The following is a 20,739-nucleotide window of genomic DNA, read 5'->3' on the forward strand; positions in this document are numbered from 1 at the left end:
TACTGCTCCACCTTTCAATAAGATCATGGCTGATTTTGATGGTAACCTCATCTCCACATTCCTGCCTACCCTGATAACCTTTCACCCCCTTGCTTATCAAGAATCTATCTAGCTCTGCCTTAAAAATATTCAAAGACCCTGCTTCCACTGCTTTTTGAGGAAGAGAGTTCCAAAGATCCGCTACCCTCTGAGAGAAAAAAATTTTCCTCGTCTCTGTCTTAAATGGGAGACCCCTTATTTTTAAACAGTGACCCCCTACTTCTAAATTCCACCACAAGAGGAAACACTCTCTCCACATTAACCCTGTCATGCACTTGGACACCTAGATCCCTCTGCATCTCCGAGCTGTCACCATTGAGATAAAATGCCTTTTTATTCCTGCCAAAATCGACAAATTCACATTTTCTCACATTATACTCCGTTTGCTAGATCTTTGACCACTCACTTAACATATCTATATCCCTTTGTAGCCTCATTATGTCCCCTTCAAGACTTACTTTCTTACCTGGTGTAGCTGTTATCCCTTGGGATAGCTTTGCACCCTGTTTCAGTGTCAAACTTGCACAGTCAGCAAATGGCTTGGGCCGTACTTACGAGATTGAGTTAGTCTACCTTCACTGGTCAATACATGCGTTAGGATTCATACAGCTCCACGCGCTATAAGATTGGCCTTGCAGTATCTGCAATCTTCTAAATGATACAACGCAGAATGAGATCGGCTTTTTGAAAGAGTAATCCAATTCGTCCCATTCCCCTGATTTTTTTTCACCGTAGCCCTGGTGAATTTAGCAGGTTTTTTTCGCCCTTCAAATATTTACCCAATTCTTTTTTGAAAGTTACTTTTGAATTTACTCTTCAGGCTGAAGTCATATTGCTATTAAGCTCTCTTTCAGAGTGACAGACATTACGTTCAGACTGAACGCATTTATTTATACATTAACCAAGTTGAAGCACAGTGTATTCAAACACTGGAAAGTGCAAATATAAATATAATATCTCACCAACTTGCATTTAAAAATAAGTTCCTGGTCCTTTTGCATGTTGCCCTAAATCTGTAGCCCCTGACCCCTCTGTCACTGGAAACATTTCATATTATTTACAGGAACAATATTATTTACAGTAACAATATACTTGATCTTGAGGACTTCTAAATCTCCCCTTAAACTCCTTTGTTCAAAGAAGAACAATCCCAGTTTTTCTAGGCTCTCCACACATAACTGAAATCCCACGTCCCTCGTCCCATTCTGATAAACCTCTTCTACACCTTCTCTCAGCCTTTCACAACCTTCCTAAAGTATGGTGCTCAAGACGCATCTTGCTATTTAATTAGCTGGGTTGATAATCACTTAGTGTTCAGGAATGTCAATGACTAATCAGGATTCCAATCAAATACTTTTTCACCTTTAGCTTTGCCAAGTTCCAAACCTGTATCAGTTAGCATCAACTCTGCACATGATGCCTGCACCCTCAGGAAGATTTAAGCAGTAATGTGATTATCAGTTTAGATGGTCTTAGCATTTACAGTATGTGCTGGTAGCTCTTTATCCCTAAGGAAAAAATTGCCTTGCTTCACAGAGGAAGCGGATGCAGGTTTTTCCCTCTCTCTGTTGATAGAAACTCTAACAGTTGGTTTTATAAACTGTTGACTTCCATTATATAATCTTACAATGTGTGAATGGTCAGAAGCAGAGGCAGCAAAGAATTTAGCCAGTCATTAATGTAGTTGTGAGTGGCAGATTTAAAAAGAAAACTGCCTTACTGCACAGGCTGCTACAGCTAAATATGTGGCAACTAAAGGCGATGGTTTTGGGTATTGTATCCAGCAAATGTGTACAGTTAATATTCAGAGTGTAAAAACTGGTAAATAATCTTGGTTTCTCATAAAATTTGTCACTTTATTTTTTCTACCATAAGTAGTCATATATGTTGCTCACTTAATTCTTGATTACAGAATAGATTATGGCTAATGTTATGGAGATTAACGGGTGTTCTTTACGTCCTAGCTCAGTGTTATTTTGCTGATTTAAATTGCAAATCGCTGGCATTACATGTAAATAGCTGCGATTCCTGTAATTAGATGTTTCTGTTATATTGTCACGTTATATTAAAATTCAAATACTAAGCTTGGCTGGAAATCTACCTTCACAGAAATTAAGTGGACAATAGCCGGGAGTTTTTGCAACTCATTCTTTTTGTTTGAGTTGGCAAAAGACCTAATGGTAAACCCCGAGAGATATGACACTGCAAAGAATGTGCAGAGATAAAGCCTTTGAATTTACCTAATCAGTTACCAGGAATTTGCTTCTTTTCCTAATATAGAAGAAATCATATTGTTTTCAAAAATACCCATTCGGAATAACCCATTTTGGGCTTTTTTGGTTATGCATGCAGTTTGTTTTTGCACAATGCATAATTTTGAATATTCTGTGCTTCAATTTGATTACGTTCAGATTGAACATATTTATAAATTAATGTCTGATGCTCTGAAAGTGAACTTAATAGCATGATGACTCAGCCTGGGCTCAGTTGCTAGCACTCTCGCCTCTGGTAGGAACTAGTCACGTCAGCAAGCCGACAGCCCAGTGCAGTACTGAAGGAGTGTCGGTCGCACTGTTGAAGTTGCTGCCTTTTGGATGAGACATTAAATCAAGGCCCTCTCTGTTGGACGTAAAAGATCCCACAGCACGATTTCAAAGAAGAACAGGGGAGTTATTTCTGGTATTCTGGCCAATATTTATCCCTCAATCAATATCACAAAACCATTATCTGTTCATTATCACATTGCTGTTTGTGAAAGCTTGCTGAATTGGTTACCACATTTTCCACATCACAAAAGTGACTACTCTTAAAAGCTTTTTTTGGCTGTAAAACACTTTGGGACACCTGTCATCGTGAAAGCAACCTGCAAATACAAGTTTTTCTTTCATAGTGTAAAACCACATCATACAGATAACTGGAAATGGGATAATTGTAACCATCTCAGCATGCATCTTTGCAACAGAAAATTATCTGAAAGGTATAGTTTGGAGCATTTTTTTTCTATCGCTGAGAAACTTCTTCAGGGAACAAAAAAATTCCTGAAATTGTAACATAAGAACACAGGACTTAGGAGCAGAAGTAGGCCATTTGGTCCTTTGAGCCTCCTCTGCCATTCAATAGGATCATGGCTGCGTTTGCTCCCAACGCAATGCACGCGCAGTTGTACCGCAGAAGTTAAACTTTCAAAATTTAAAAGCACGCAGTTTAACAGAAAAAGGTTTTCCAGAAAAAACCTGACACAGAAATTTTAATGTGATGAGCCAGAAACTAGGTGCATGTACCACTTTCCCCTCGATCTCCAACTCCGTTCAATGCAATAGGTTTGTCGCAGCAGTTATATACACAGTCCGCGAAATTCAGGTTTTTTTTAACTCTGCTTATGTAATCGGGAAGGGAAAACAAAGTATCTCTGTTTTAATATTACACCCCACCCCCCATCACAGAAGTTTTTTTTAAAGGCGTGGCTTGCTAGCACTGTGTCTCTGGCCATTTGTTTTCTGCATATGAGCAGACAAATATTGGTGGTCATCTTGAGTGGCCATCTTGCGTTGGCAGGGGACAGAGTGTATGATTGTGGCTGACCTGGTTGTGGCCTCAGCTCCACCTTCCTGTCTGTCCCCATTAACCCTTGACTCCCTTGTCTCAAGAATCTGTTTAATTCAGCCTTGAATACATTTAAAGACCCAGCCGTCGCTACTTTCTGGGGAAGAGAATTCCACAGACTAAACACCCTAAGAGAAAAATATTCTCCTCATCTCTGTCTTAAAAGGGAGAACTCCTTATTCTTAAACTACGTCCTCTAGTTTTAGTCTCCCCCACAAGAGGAAACATCCTCCGGGTATCCACCTTATCAAGTGCCCTCTGGGTCTTATATGTTTCAATAAGATCACCTCTCATTCTTCTAAACTCCAATGGGTATAGGCCCAACCTTTACAATCTTTCTTCATAGGTTAAGCCTTTCATCCCAGGAAATTGAGGATTAATTTTATTCAAATAGTGATTACAGGTGAAACAGGGTGAACTGCCCTGGTCAAGTAATTGGGGAGTTGAATTTGCACCAGTAGGGCTAGCTTTTAACCCAAGACATTTCAGTGGACCTTTCATTTCAGCTCATTGTAAAATTTGGATGCGGGAGGTAGCAGCATCCTAGATAAAACACTCCGCATAATCCCAAGTGAAATGATTTATGTTGATAAAGGTGTGAAGGCAGCTAGTGAAAGTCGTCCTGGTTTGTACTTTGTTAAGCAGCTGGATGGACATGCAGGAGCAGGGAATGGTACCAGAACTGCTTTTGCAGTGTGTTTTGGAAGTAGGGGACCTAACATCTCAGACACGCATTCATTGTTGAGTTTAACTTCTCCTGAAAGATTGTCTCCCAACAATGTTAGCTGAATAAACAAAAACAGTCTGTAACTCCTTTCTTAATGCAAGTTTATAATAGTGGCTTACTCGTCTTGAAATAGTCAAATTCAATGTTGTGGACATTGGCTTTTTTATATATTTATATGTTAAATGTTGGCCAGTTTACCTATTGTTGAGCTTGTCACTTTAGGGACAATAAGGATCATTTCTTTGGTAAAGAACTCAACAGCACGGTGTCAGACTGTTTAGACTAGAAGGCCCAAGCTAGTCAGCTGGGCTAACCTCTTAGGTCGGGACAAGGTAAAATCATCGGAGGGTCCTGTCTTCAGATGTGTGGATGTCCCCATGGGTGTGAAACCCTCCGATGCTCACATTTAAAAAGCTACCATAAGATACATAAGAGCAGAAGTAGGCCGTTTGGCCCATTGAGTCTGCTCCGCCATTCAATGAGACCATGGCTGATCTGATAATCCTCAATTCCACTTTCCTGCCTTTTCCCCATAACCCTTCATCCCCTTACTGATTAAAAATATGTCTACCTCAGCTTTGAATATACTTAACGACCCAGCCTCTACAGCCCTCTGCGGTAAAGAATTTTACAAATTCACTACCATCTGAGAGAAGAAATTCCTCCTCATCTCTGGTTTAAATGGGGCAACCCCTCAGTTTGAGATTATGCCCTCCGTCCCTAGACTCTCCCACAAGGGGAAACCACCTCTCAGCATCTACCCTGTCAAGCCCCTTAATAATCTTATATGTTCAATAAGGTTCTAAATTCCAATGAGTACAGGCCCAACCTACTCAACTTCTCCTCATAAGAAAACCCCTCCATCCCCAGGATCAATCGAGTGAACCTTCTATGGACTGCCTCCAATGCCATTACATCTTTCCTTAAGTAAGGGGACCAAAACTGTTCACAGTATTCCAGGTGTGGTCTAACTAGTTCCTTGTATAGTTTTAACAAGACTTCCCTATTTTTATACTCCATTCCCTTTGAAATAAAGGCCAACATTGCACTTGCTCTCCTTATTACCTGCTGAACTTCATTGCTAGCATTTTGTGATTCATGCACGAGGACCCCCAAATCCCTCTGTGCAATCTTTCTCCATTTGAATAATATTCAGCTCCCCTATTCTTCCTGCCAAAGCGCATAACCTCACATTTTCCCACATTATATTCCATCTGCCAAGTTTTTGCCCACTCACTTAACCTGCCTATATCCCTCTATAGACTCTTTGTCATCCTCACCACTTGCCTTCGCACCAATTTTTGTGTCATCTGCAAACTTGGCGATTGTACACTCACTTCCCTCATCCAAGTCATTACTTTATATGATAAATAATAGTGGCCGCAGCACTGATCCCTGTGGCACGCCACTAGTTTCAGGTTGCCATTCTGAGAATGCCCCCCTTATCCCAACTATGTCTTCTCTTTGTTAGCCAATCCTCTATCCATGCTAATAAAATGCCCTCAACACCATGGGCTATTATCTTAAGTAGCCTTATGTGTGGTACCTTATTGACAGCCTTTTGGAAATTCAAATATATTACATCTACTGGTTCCCCTTTATCGATCCTGCTTGTTGCCACCTCAAAAAATTCTAATAAATTTGTCAGGCATGATAGCCCCTCAATGAAACCATGCTGACTCAGCTTGATTATATTATGCATTTCTAAATGCCCTGCTATTGCTTCCTTTATAATAGACTCCAACATTTTCCCAATGACAGATGTTAAGCTAACTGGCCTATAGTTACCTGTTTTTTGTCTCCCTCCCTTTTTGAATAAGGGTGTTACATTGGCAGTTTTCCAATCCTTTGGGACTTTTCCAGAATATAAGGATTCTTGGAAGATTACTACCAGTGCATCCGCTATCTCTGTAGCTACTTACTTAAATATCCTAGGATGCAACCCATCTGGTCCAGGGGACTGATCGGCCTTTAGCCCCATTAGTTTCCCTAGTACTTTTTCTCTAGTGATAGATGTTGTATTTATTTCCACACCCCCCCACCCTTTCCCTCTTGATTATTCAGTATTTTTGGAATGCTATTAGTGTCTTCTACCATGAAGACTGATGCAAAGCTTTTATTCAATTCCTCTGCTATTTCCTGGCTCCCCATTATTATTTCCCCAGCCGCATTCTCTAAGGAACCGTTCACTTTGGCCTCTCTTCCTTTTCATATATTTAAAGGAGCTCTTAGCTGTCTGTTTTTATATTACTTGCTAGTTTACCCTAAAAGTTTAAATTCTCCCTTTTTTAATTTATTTTTTGTCCATCTTTTGTTGGGCACCTGGGTAGCCACCCTGGAATACTGATAGCCAAGGTACTATTTGCTGATAAGAAGGTGGTGTGTTCGAGGGAAGAGGGAAAGAGAGGAGGACACAAATTGAAACAAATTTCATGGAGTTAATGAGTAAAACAAGTCAGTGTCATGGACCAGTTGGGGTGCATATCCTGATTCCCGTCTGTGTAATATAATTGTTTTGGTCAAATTTAAGTTTTGGAAAGGTGTTTGGTCACTTTTTCAGATTGTCATTAGCTACCTGATTTTATATATATATATATATATATATATATATATATATATATATATATAAAAAAAACACACTCCCAATGTAAAAAAAAAAATCTTTCTGCAAAGTTTTGATGTTATTTTCCCTTTTTTCTTTCAGCTGATAGTTGAAAAGACCACTGACTACCCTTCCACTGAGTATTCTCTGGTGGAGGATGTTGCCCTCCACTTTACTTGTTTGATGGACAGACTGAATGAGCAGCGCCTGTTTCAACCAGACCTGTGTGATGTAGACATTGTATTAGTGCGCCAGAAGAACACGTTCCCTGCTCACAAAGGGGTGCTCGCAGCCTACAGCCAGTTCTTTCACTCCCTCTTCACACAAAACAAGCAGCTTCAACGTGTCGAACTTTCGCTCGAAGCTTTAACGTCTCAAGGGTTTCAGCAAATCCTTAATTTTATCTACACTTCAAAACTGCTGGTAAACGCCTGCAATGTGCAGGATGTGCTGAATGCTGCTGCAGTTCTGCAGATGAATGATATTGCCACTTCTTGTCAGGAATTAATAGATAGCCGGTCTTTAAATTTGACAACGGTGGCTAGCGATATGTCAAAACAGGAAAGCCGCAGCAATCCCCTCGGCTCTCAGTTTTACCGTGAGATCAAGCAGGAGGTGGATTCGCACCCAAAAATCTATGCTCGAGAGGGCAACAATCCATACTCAGTGCGTGTGGAGGACAACACTGGGAAACAGCACTCGCCAATTCAGCCAAAACAACAGTATTATAAGGAGGAGAACGATGACCAAACAGTGTGCAAGATTGAGGGAGATACTGAGCAGTTGGATGATGATTCGGACAGTAGGGGCTCGTACAACAGGGAACAGATTATCGTGGAGGTTAACCTTAACAACCAGACACTGAATGTTTCTAAAGGGGCTGAGGGTATGTCTTCACCTTCAGAGGCTACAGCCGTATTAGGTAGGTGCCCTGAAGATGAAGAGGAGGACGATGAAGAAGACGATGACGATGATGATGAGGACGAGGAGGAGGAGGATGATGACGATGCTGATGATGGAGATGAAGAGGAGGATGAAGAAGATGTTAGTGAAGAAGAGGAGGAGGAAGTTGAAGAGAGTGATGAAGATGTCAATGAAGGTGATAATAACCCTGATACTCCAGAAGTTAAAACTGAAAGTGGGCAAACAACGCGAAGAAGAGCAAGAGCCTCAACTGCTTCCAAAGGCTCAACTCCTGCAGCTCCCAGCAGGTCACGGAGACAGTCCAAACAGGAAGTGAGCACGCGAGGTCGGAAGCGGAAGAAGGATTCTGATGGCTCAAATCAGAAGGTGAAAATTGAAGAGAAACAGCACTTCCCCTGCAAAAAGTGTCCCCGGGTCTTCAATAACCGCTGGTACCTAGAGAAGCACATGAATGTCACACACAGCCGCATGCAGATCTGTGATAAGTGTGGCAAGCGATTTGTACTGGAAAGTGAGCTATCACTGCATCACCAGACTGACTGTGAGAAAAGTATTCAGGTAGGTTATTAATTTTCACTCACAATCTCGATTTTAGTCACCAAATGACATTTTGGTTTTAAAGCTAAACTCATGCCCCTTCATTATACGTAACACTTTTGAAACCAGAGTGATGATGTCTTTAGAGTTCTAATTCAATCCTGTAGTAGATGCCTAGCCATTTTACCAATGCAGAGAAGGCCAGTTGCAACTGATGAATTTGTACTAAGTTTTCTTTCTGCTGGTTGCTATGTAGATTTCAGGCTAATCTCCATAATACTCTTGTGCCCTACAGAATTGGTAATTATGTTTCTCGAACTTTGGTACTGCAATTCTTCTGGTTAAAGGGTAATTTAAAAAGTTTAAATTATTTCCACAACCTACTTGATGTATTTGGGTCAAAATCTATTGATAATGTAAAATAGCATCACAGAATGGACAGTAATAATTAGCCTGACTGACCATTCAACAATGTTTTCTCTCTGGGATGAAGGAATGCAGCATTGGAGGAATGGAGAGTTCTAGAGGGTTGTAGGGCTTGTGGTGAGTGAGACCTTTGGGGATTTAATTGTGAGGATGAGAATTTAAAACTGTAGGTATTGGAGCATCAGAAGCCAGTGACTATCAGCAAGAACAGAAGTAATGTTGAAATGAGGGAAGGGAGCATAGGGACAGGAATAGGCTGTTCTGCCATTCAAATAGATCATGTCCAATCTGTATTTCAATTCCACTTTTGCCCTTGCTTTGCTCCATAGCTCTTCATAACTTTACAGAACTTTATGTAACTCAGTTTTGAAAATTGCAATTGACCCAGAATCCTTTTAGAGGAAAGTGATTCCAGATTTCTCATACCCTCGAAAGCGGGTTATAATGAGAGAATATGAGCGGACTATGGAGGGTGTAAGGTTGGGCAGTAGAGTATTGGGTAAGAGTTTTTTATTCATTCATAGGATGTGGGCGTCGCTGGCTAGGCCAACATTTATTGCCCATTCCTGAAGGTGACAAAAACATGGATGGGGGTTTCGGCTGCAGATTGGCTGAGATGGTACGATGGTCTATGGAGTTTGAAACCAAGCTTAGATCCACTTGACCGCAGAGGTCACATACAGCATGGCTCAACCAGACACAGTGGGCAAGATGGCGGATGGAATCTGTTCCCACCTTAGATATTTACTCCTCCTGCCAATGCACAATGGCAGCAGTGTGTACTATCTACAAGATGTACTGCAGCAACCTACCAAGTCCCCTTTGGCTCCTTCAAGACCCACAGCCTTTACCACCTAGAAGGACAATAAAGTTTAGAAGAATGAGAGGTGATCTCATTGAAGTGTACAAAATTCTTACAGGGCTTGACAGGGTAGATGCAGGAAGGATGTTCCCCTTGGCTGTCAGGGGGAGGCCCAGAATCAAGGGGCACAGTCGCAGAATAAGACTGAGATGGGGAGGGATATCTTCTGTCAGAAGTGAATCTAAGAATTCTCAGAGGGCTCTGGAGGCTCAGTCATTGGGTATATTCAAAGCAGAGTTCGATAGATTTCTAGACACCAATGACATCAAGGGATACCAGAAGTGCAGGAAGATGGTGTTGAGGTAGAAGATCAGCATGATCCAGTTAAATGGCGGAGCAGGCTTGAGGGGCCGTATGGCCTACTCCTGCTCCTATGTTCCTACAAAAGCAGCAGTTGCATGGGAACACCATCACCTGCACGTTCCCCTCAAAGCCACACACGATCCTGACTTGGAAGTATGTCGCCATTCCTTCACTGTCGCTGGGTCAAAATCCTAGAACTCCCTAGCAGCATTTCGAGTGCACTTACACCGCATGGATTGCAGCGGTTCAAGAAGGTGGCTGAAGGCCAATTAGGAATGGGCAACAAATGCTGGCCGAGCCAGTGACGCCCGCATCCCATGAAAGAACAAATTTTTAAAAAGTTTCAAGGTGCCGATTGTGACTCATCTAAGAATTGGCAGGCATATAGAAGTCTTGACAGCATGTGGGACAATTTCTTAGAGCAGGTACGTTCTAGAGCCAACCAGGAAGCAGGATATTCTGTACCTAGTAATGAGCAATGAGACAGGATTAGTCAATAACGTCATGATAACGGAGCCTTTACGTGACAGTGATCATAACATCATAGAATTTCATGTTCAGTTTGATGGAGTGAAGAGTTGTTCTAAGACTAGCGTTTTAAACCTGAATAAATGTAATTATAAGGATAGTGACAGCAGAGCTAGCTGAAGTAAGTTGGGAAACCTAGGTTAAAAAGTAGGACAGTTGAGATGCAGTGGCAGACTTTTAAGGAGATATTTAATCTCAGCAAAAATGTATTCAAGTGATGAAAAAAGAGATGTTGAAGCTTTTCGCCTTCCACTCATCAGGACACTTGCAAGAATACCAATATAAGGGAAAATACTGTAAGAGATGAGAGTGCTGATTGGTTGGCAAGTGCACTCTGGTCGAGGCATTGCCATGGAGAATGCTGGTGACTGGCAGTTAACTGCCAGGCTTTGTTTGAAATTGAAACCAGGCAGCTTGACCCTGATTGGTCAAGGCATTGCCTTGAGGAATGAGTCAGTGAATGGCTGTCACTTATTTTGTCGCAATCTGTGGACATGTGTTTTTCTGTCTGTTAAGAATAGGTCCCTCTGTATTAATATATGTAGCTTCCAGCACGCACAGTGGCACAGCCCCACTGACCATCTTAAATTGGTTGTCAGCGTAATTTTTAGCACTCCTGAGGATGGCAGTAGTTTTGAAAGGAAGGTGGTCAGAACCTGAGGAAAGTTAACTGTTCCTAAGTCAGCGAGCATTTGAGGCACGATGGGAGGCTGGATGGTAAGCATTTCAGTGACACGGGGATTAGTACAGTGGGGGGGTGGGCTTGCGAGAGATCCAAGAGAAGGACATGAATTGGGCCTAAGGAAGGGATGCCTGATGGGAGGTTTGGGTTTTCTGGCAAGAGGTAGGGGCTTAAATGCAACCACTGTAACCAATGTAATAAACTTTCAGGTAGCAAAATTGGTTTTAAATTTTGTCATCTTATCCCAGATTTAGGTGAATTAAACTGAGTCTACTGTGTTCCCAATTTTAGGTCACTGTGAGGAGTTTAGGATTCACATCACAAAATGCCTTGTGTAATTCAGGAATGTAGCAGTTAAAGTAAAAGCAAAGTCCTTAAGCTAATAGTGCATCATATTTTAGTAAGTGGTGTGAGGCCATCACAAGGTTTAGTCCTCGACCGCTTTACCTTATCACTGGATGTGTTAAAATGCTAAGAGTTCCCAGGTGATCCCATTTACTTTCTTAACTTGTTAAATTTCATTGTTAACCATTTTAGTGTTAAAAGGGAGAACTAGCTGTCTTGTCGGTTTGACACCACAAAAGTTTAACAAACACTTGCTTGGAGAGTGATTCAAGAGGTAGTAACACTTGAATGCGATGCAGAGCCAGCAGATCCATCAAATACCTGTTCCAAAGCACAAGCATTATGCTTTTACAAATCACCTTATTCATTCACAGGATGTGAGCATCACACCAGCATTTATTGCCCGTGTAGTGAAGGTATGCTCAGAGTGCTATTGGGTCAGCAGTTTCAGGATTTTGACCCAGCCTGAAGGAATAGCAATATATTTCGAAATTAGGATCTTGCAGGACTTAAAGGGAGTATTGTTCCCATGCAACTGCTGCCTTTTCCCTAGGTGGTAGAGATCATGGATTTTGATGGCACTGGAAAAAATTTAGCGAGTTGTTGCAGTGCATCTTGCAAGTGGTACACACTGCAGCTATGGTGTGCCAGTGGTACAGGTAGTGAATGTTTCAGGTGACGAATGGGGTGCCAATCAAGTGGGCTACATTGTCTTAGATGGTGTCAAGTGCCTCGAGTGTTGTGGGAGCTGCATTCATCCAGGCAAGTGGAGAGCATTCCATCACATTTCTGACTTGCGCCTTGCATTTGGTCAAAAGTCTTTGAGGAATCGAGAGTTTGTAGAATACTTTCATGACAGTTTCTTGGAACAATACATTGTGGAACCAACTGGGGATAAAGCTATTTTCGATCTAGTATTGTGCAAGACACAGGGTTAATTAGTAATCTCATAGTAAACGATCTGCTGGGAAAGGGTGATCACAATATAATTGAATTCCAGATTAAGTTTGAAAGCAACATGCTGTAGTCCCAAATCAAAAATAAACAAAACCAATTAGATAGGTCGGAAGGGGGAGCTGACTAAAGTTGATTGAGTAAATAGACTAAAAGGTACGGTGTGGGAAACATTTAATAAAGGGATTTGAAATATTCAACTGAAGTATGTTTCATTAAAAAAAACAAGAGCACAGCAGGAAAGATCCATCCATAGTTAACAAAAGAGATTAAGGATTTAATCAGATTAAAAAAGAACCTTATGACGCTGTAAAGAACCTGACGAGTGGAGTGTGTTAGAAACCAGCTAAGGGCCACTGAAAAGTTGATAGAGAAATTAGAATATGAGAGTAAACTAGCCAGGAATATCAACACAGATTGGGAAAGCTTCCCCAAGTATATAAAAAGGAAGAAAGTAGCTAAAGTAATTGTTGGCCCCTGAGAGGTAGAGACAGGAGAAGTTACCATGAGCATTGAGGAAATGGCAGGGACGTTGAACAAATATTTTGTCTCTTCACAAGTTATCTACCGGAAATAGAGGGTAATGAGAGGCTGATAAGAGTGAGGAAATTAAGGTAATTAATTTCAGCAGAGAAAAAATAGTAGAGAAACTCATAAGAAATAGGACCAATAGCAGACCATTGAGCCCATTGAGTCTGCTCCGCCATTCAATAACATCATAGCTGATCTGATTGTGGCTTTACCTCCCAGTGGACTGGAAATGAGCAAATATTGCACCGTTATTCAAGAAAGGACGGAGAGAGAAAACAGGGAACAACAGGCCCGTTAGCTTGATGTCGGTCATTGGCAAACCGCTATGATTTATTATTAAGGGAATCTGAACAGTGTACTTAGAGAATCATAGCATGATCAGACAAAGTCAGCACAGTTTTACAAAAGGGGAATCAGTCTTGTTTGACAAATTTATTAGTTTTTTGTGGATATATAGATAGAGGATTGGTTAACAAACGGGAAGCAGAGAGTAGTGATAAACGGGACATTTTCAAGTTGGCAGGCTGTGACTAATGAGTGCCACAAAGATCCATGTTGGGGCCTCAGCTATTTAGTAATGACTTAGATGAAGAGACAGAGAGTAATATATCTCAGTTTGCTGATATAAAGATAGGTGAGAATGCAAGCTGTGAGGAGGACTCAGAGGCAACAAAGAGTTATAGACATGTTAAGTGAGTAGACAAAGTGATAGAAACATAGAAAATAGGAGCAGGAGTAGGTCATTCGGCCCTTCGAGCCTGCTCCGCCATTCAGTATGACCATGGCTGATCCTGTATCTCAACGCTGTACTCCTGCACTCTCCCCATACCCCTTGATGCTTTTAGAGCCCAGAAATCTATCTCTTCTTAAATATATTTAGTGACCTGGCCTCCACAGCCTTCTGTGGTAGACAATCCCATAGACTCACCACCCTCTGAGTGAAGAAGTTTCTCCTCACCTTTGTCCCAAATGGTCTACCCCGTAACCTGAGACTGTGACCCCTTGTTCTAAAACCCCCAGCCAGAGGAAATATCCTCCCTGCACCCAGTCTGTCCATCTCTGTCAGAATTTTAGTAGATGGAACATATGTGGAGAAGTGTGAGGTTTTTCACTTTGGCAGTAAGATAGGAAAGCAGAATATTTTTAAAAAGACGTGCAACATGTAAATGTTGATGTTCCAGAGGGGATTGCATGTACTCATACAAGGAATACGAAGTTGGCATGCAGGTACAGCAAAGAATCAGGAAGGCAAATTGCATGTTAGCCTTTATTGCAAGGGGAACAAAATGGACCCATTCATTTTTAAACTCCAGGACTAATTTATAAAGCAACCAATAGTTAGGATGGTGTGTCAGATCAATCCAGGTTGAAATCCAATCCATTCAATCCAATCAAAAATCGAAGTATGGCCAGTTCCAAAGTGTCAGAGCACTTTGACCAATGGTCCATTTACTAAGAGCCACTGGAAGAGTTGCACATTGGGGCGTAGTGGTAATGTCACAGGACTTGTAATCCAGAGGCCCAGGCTAATGCTTTGAGGACCTGGGCTCAAATCGCACTACAGCAGCTGGTAGAATTTAAATTCAATTAATAAATCTGGAATATAAAGCTAGCCTCAGTAATGATGCCCATGAAACTATCATTGATTGTTGTAAAAACCCATCTGGTTCACGTATGCACTTTAGGGAAGGAAATCTGCCTCCTTATCTGATCTGACCTACAAGTGGTTCCAGGCCCACAGCAATGTGGTTGCCCTCTGGATTGTGGATCTTAGCACCTTCATCTTGATTTTTCAATTTATTTTTAAAAATCATGTAAAGTTGCTGTGCTCTGTGCATTTTGCACATTATGCTTAGAGATTTAGCAACCCCGTACCTACTGGGCATTTTTCACCCCGGCTTCATCAGGCATGAAGTTACTTTCAGGTTTCTGAACTGCATGTCAGCCTCAAGAATGTGCTTGTTTTCTGTGCTCACACTGCTGACCTTCATTCACTTGCTAGTGGGTTTGGTTTTTTTTTTTGCGGTTGGCAGGAGCTATGGGGATCAAGTATAGAGGTCAGCAAAGTTAAATATAGCATTTTTGTGAGTTCCTGCAATGAACCATCCCTGTCACACTTTGAATACCTTTTTTTTGCTGTGAACAGCATTTGTATGAATTACATCATGCTGACAAGTAGGCTTCACTTATTCATGCAGTTTGTTAACTTTTGCTGAAAGTTGTGGAGGCCTGCAGTATTTTTTTTAAATGCTTACAGTGTCTGACAGCCTTCCAAAGCTAAAACTGCTTTCAGATTCTATTGGGTTGCTTTGCTTTGCTGTACTAGGACTTTGCGTTGTTTGTCCCCCCTAGTGTTGTGATGCTGAAACTGGGATATCAGCTAGAATTTTTGATGAGATGTAATAAAGCGTATGACTGCCCAACATATCTGAAATTTGCTTTCATGCTCTTTTCCTCATTTTTTATTTCTCCTTTTGCTTTACTGTAAAAAATACCTTCCTTCTTGCAGCTGTACAATCCACCCTCCTTCCAGTTTACATTTCTATTCTCAATTCCCCCCTCCTCCTTGCATCTCTCCTAACGTTCAAAAGCTCTTCTTAAAATCTACTTCTTTCATCCTCCCCTTAACCACCACCCCTTTTCTACTGTTTGTGTTCAGCTCCCACTTTGTGAAGCATCAGAGTGTCCCTTATGTTAAAGGTGCTGTACTCAAGATATCTGATATCCTTTTAAGCATGCTGCTGGTCTTATTTATTATGCAGTGTGGTGCTGCTGCCCCTCTGTTAACAAAGCTCTTGAACATCATGTATAATGGTTTTGCCTATTAACATCCTTGAATATGTATTTTTCTCCCTGCTAATTTTCGATGATGTGGCTTTTCTGTGTAACCTAATAGCACAAAATGCCTGTTGTCTCAGTCAGCTTCGCGTTCTTCCTAAATTGTTTAAATTGGCCCATGAGCTCAGTAACTTCAAAATGCTTTAAGTTTGTGACCCAGCTTCCTTAATGGCTTCCTCTTAGAAGACCCCAAGTTCCTTTTAAAAGTGGGCCTGCAAGGCGTCATATGTGTGCCAACTCCTAAAACAACAGTAGGGGCTTTTTGTCAAGCCGCTTGGGAATTTTTCAAAAATGTTCACTTGAGCATCTGATTGTGGTTAAGAGCCTGTGTAAGCTAACCAAGCAATTCTGGCTGGTAATACACGTCACTCAGAAATCATGCTTTTGGAGTACAGAATAGTCAGGTGCAGTCTGCAGTCATGGATCAGATAGAAGAAAGGAAAGAAACTGTAAGTGGTACCTTATGATAAGAGAAGTGCTGTGCAAAGCAGTGGATGATTTGTTGATGTTTGGGTGGGGCTACCAGTTGACCCATTTTCCTCTTTGCACTCACAGTTGGCAAATTCTCTATGTTGGCATTTCAAAAAATAAATTCCTATATTTCCAAGAAATAATTAGTGTGAACCTTTCTGCAATGTCTGCACCAATGATTTAGTTTTTAGAAGTTTGCATTTTGTATTTTTCACATGGTGGAATTTATGCTCACTTTTTTAATATTGAGCCAAGGTTGACGTAGCAACACGGAGGCCTGGTGCAGATTGGAGGGTTCAGTATTCGTGTAGTCCGGTTACTGAAGCACAGATGAGTCTTGATGCGTTGATTTGACTTGTACTCTTGTGCTCTGGGTCGGTGAATGCAAATTTAATGTACATGTTTGCTTCTTTAGGTCCACAAATGGACTCCATGCTTTTTCCACAATGATGTTCTGTACTCCTATTGTATAGCTATTGGATGAATCTTGATACAGCCTCATACTTGATAGAATGCTTTACAGTATTAGCTCGTTTGTATGCTGATTTGTTTGTCTCGTCTTTTTGCAACTGCTTTTGAAAGTTAAAGTTTTAGGATGGAATTTTCATGTGCACCCAACTGCTGCTACCTCTTAAGATAAAAGCAAAACACTGTGGATGCTGGAAACCTGAAACAAAAACAGAAAATGCCGGAAAAACTCTGCAGGTCTAACAGCATCTGTTGAGACAAAAAAAAACGAGTTAACGTTTCAAGTCGCGTTTTTTCCCTGCACAGGTGCTGTTAGACCTGCTGAGTTTTTCCAGCATTTTCTGTCTTTGCTGCTACCTCTCTCTCAATTAACTTGGGGTTACCTGATATCCCCCCAGTTCAGCATAGATCAAGGTTCAACGCTGGAATATCCCTGGCCTGTGTATTTGCATTAATCACCAAGGGAAGCTGATATTTTTATGAACCCATTGCATGTGCTTCAGGAGCAGGTGCCATTGTTACTTGTCCAGTACAAGGTTCAAGAATTAGAGTACCTCAGTACCACCAGCAGGCTAATGTTAAATATAGTCTGTTTTGTTTCTCTAGCAGTAAGCTCAACTACACACCCACCAGTGCCATCTTAAATTCATTATTGTAGGTTTGCTTCTAACCAATAACATCATCAATTACTGGTCCCACTAGTATTGTATAATACTGTAGCTCAAGTTGCCTGAACTTGGTAATTGGAGATACAGGCATAATGAGCTGGATGACCGTCTCCTTTGCTGTAAGATTCCAAATTGGGGAAATCATTAGGAAGGATGCCACTTTAATATTTCTACAAAATACATCAGTTTGTTCTGGTTATACAACATGCTCCTTTTGCCCTCATCACCAAACTTAAAGAAAAGTTCTTGAAGCTAGTTTGTTTTTCCTTTCCTTTTGCTTCATTGCATTTTATTGTTTGGTTTAGTTGTCGCTTATACCTGCAGCTTTTTTTATGTTTCCCCACCCACACCGTCCTATGACTGTCCACAGTTTTGATGTCAGTATTGAAGGCAACAAGTTGTTTTGGGCACACTCTCTGGGAGTTAGCTGTTGCTATTTAAAGGTTTCTGGGAGAATTCATGCTTTTGGCTTACACACGTTTTGTTTTTAACGTGTGCAGTCTGCCTGCCCGTTGGGCCAGCCAGTGGGAAGAGAGCAATACTGATCCTCAATGTTAGCAACATATGGTGCAGACATGGTGACAATTATATCTGTGGCAATTATAAGTCCATCCTGTATGTTGCTGTGAATTTAACCGGTTACTACGACAGTAAGTACATGAGAATCTGCAAGTAAGTGGTGACCTATTGGACAGCATGGGATTGCAGACACTTCCTATAAATTCCCTTTGAGGGATACCTCTTCAGGAAACATGGTGATAAAGTGCTGGAAATTTTCAAGTAATGTCAGCAGGACCTCAAAGGGATAATAGGCAGGGCTCTAAGGTGACCTTCTGGAGGATGTGGTTTATTTTAAACACGAGGATGTGAGATTGGGGTACCATTACAGCTAGGTTCTAAAGAACTGGCAAAGTCCTTGAAGAAATAAAAAGCCTTGTTATGTTCTCTTCCTCATATCAATGCTTTTGTAACATTTGTTCCTGTTTTACTTGCCTGGGGCAATTGTATTTTATATTTGGCAATTGTACTCGAACCTTGTCAGATGCATGGTTGATATTCCTTTCTTCAAGCCTTTTTTTTTGTGTATTGTGTAATTTAGTGGGCTAATTTTTTGGGATGGCGAAGAAATTACTCACTAGTCAATTCTTAGAATGGAGTCCCAAAAGCTGAGAAAATTACAAGTTTTACCTCCTTTTGCAGTCAAGTGGAGATGGGAGGTGTTTAATTCACACCAGAATGCTATGCCCCATCATTACTATGAATACTATGCCCCATCATTAGGGCAGTGACTCAAACAGGCTGGCCAGCAGCCATATACCTCAGTAATAATGTACTTACACATTAAGATAAAATTTGACCCATGGCAACATTTGGCTATTAATTTCCCTGTTTCAGATCATCCAGTCCCAAATCGCAGTTCCTGGCATTCCCATATGGACCTTCTTCCACATGCAAATGTAATAATACCAAAGACCCCCAGGAAGATTCAAATTTGTCTCTTTCCTCCTCCTCCTCCCACACCTACCTCTCCCTGTCACCCTAGTGGGATGACTGAGTATAAGTATCGAAAGAAATGTTACAAGATAGAAAGTTTTTATCTATGTTTAGTAATATGGAGTATTACACTCCTATATTTAAAACACTTCCTATGTTCGCCAAAGAAAATTGTCCTTGATTTTCCCTTTTGATCAATTATTGACCTCTGCGGAGGTGTGAGCTATATTTATAGATTGGGAAGCTATCTCACTAGCTGGCATACTGCGATTGCTCATGTTTCAACTTCTCTACCAGAGATCACCTGTCACATCACAGCCTGATGCAGAATAAAGGTTATCTACACTATATCTCCAATAATGTCCTTGCCTCCATAAAGCACATCTTGCTGCTTCAATGTGATATTTCCTTTTCTCAAACAAACCACCCTTATGACCAGTTAGTGTTGCAGTAATGAAAAGTAAGTTATAACATGGATTGGGTTTTTATACCTGCAGTTTCTCCACCAATCGCCGTTCCTTCATTCTCGCTGGGTCAAAATCCTGGAACTCCCTTCCTAACAGCGCATGGACTGCAGCGGTTCAAGAAGGCAGCTCACCACTACCTTCTCAAAGGCAACTAAGGATGGGGCAATAAATACTGGCCCAGCCAGCGAAGCCCACATCCTGTGAATGATTTTTTAAAAAAAGCTGCTGAGTTTCTGAACGCAGCCTGTGCAGAAATGTCCAGAGGACCGTAGCCACACGCCTGTGCTGGAGAGGACTGTCAGAAGTTGACGAGACAATCATTTCAGGCTCCTTTTATGCACTTTCTAGCAACCACTCAGATGTGGTAACCACCAGTTTAAAGCACAACTCAGCTTTGGTTTAGGCAATTTTAATCTTTGGCATTGGGAAAGAAAGATGAATAATCTTGCCTTCCTAACATGCCTTTCAGGTCCAGTGAATTACTTTGGAAATGTAATTATGTAGCCAAATCTAGTAATCAATTCGGACACAGGAACATGCCAAAAAACAAAGATAAGTTTAGTAATCATTTAGTAAATTAGGTAATCATTTCTTGGTGTTGTAGAACGAATGCTGACCAAAATATTGGGAGAACTCCTTCATGGGATGTTTAAAAGTTCCTCTGGACAAGCTAAGTGAACCCTGACTTAATGCCTCACCCTAAAGAGGGCGCTTTCAACAATGCCGTATTCCCTCGTGTTACATTGAAGTGTCAGTCATGGTAATGTGCTCAAGTCCTAGGACTTGAACCCACGTATCGCTGGCGAGGCCGGCATTTATTGCCCACCCATTATTGGCCCGAGAAGGTGGTGGTGAGCTGCCTTCTTGAACCGCTGCAGTCCATGTGACTGAGGTGAGATTGCTAACACCGAGCCAAACTGACCGAGTTCTGATGAAGGGTTTTCTATCTGAAACCACTGATACTGCCTAATCTATAAAGTATTTTCTATTTTTAATTTTGACACCTTGAGGTTTTTTTTTTAAAGCACAATGGAGGCATTTCTAGTGATGTTCTGTTCATACGTGGTCATGCTCATTTCAAAATGTAGTATGAAAGTTTTCTCTTTTATACTCTCCATTTGTGGCGCAAGAAACTAATAAGACTTGAACATTTTCACACTGCAATCATGTGGAAAGTTGTACATGTCCAAAGTAAACATTGTTTAAAAACAGCTTCCTTACTATGCAATTCAACAGAAAACGCAACATTGGTAGATTCAGGTACCAAGAG

At 41.2% G+C, this 20,739-nt stretch overlaps 1 protein-coding gene across 3 annotated transcripts in view; it reads left to right on the forward strand.

Moving 5' to 3' along the window:
* The window catches only part of zbtb47b (zinc finger and BTB domain containing 47b), a 254,214-nt gene that overhangs the window by 138,938 nt on the left and 94,537 nt on the right, over nt 1-20,739 (forward strand). For all 3 annotated transcript variants that reach the window (XM_078536591.1, XM_078536583.1, XM_078536595.1), the window contains exon 2: nt 7,074-8,453. In XM_078536591.1, coding sequence (XP_078392717.1) covers nt 7,155-8,453 — 1,299 coding nt within the window. In that variant the 5' untranslated portion in view covers nt 7,074-7,154. The remainder of the gene's footprint in view (nt 1-7,073; nt 8,454-20,739) is intronic.

Source organism: Cetorhinus maximus, chromosome 3, assembly GCF_964194155.1.
Source record: "Cetorhinus maximus chromosome 3, sCetMax3.hap1.1, whole genome shotgun sequence".
Lineage (NCBI taxonomy): Eukaryota > Metazoa > Chordata > Chondrichthyes > Lamniformes > Cetorhinidae > Cetorhinus > Cetorhinus maximus.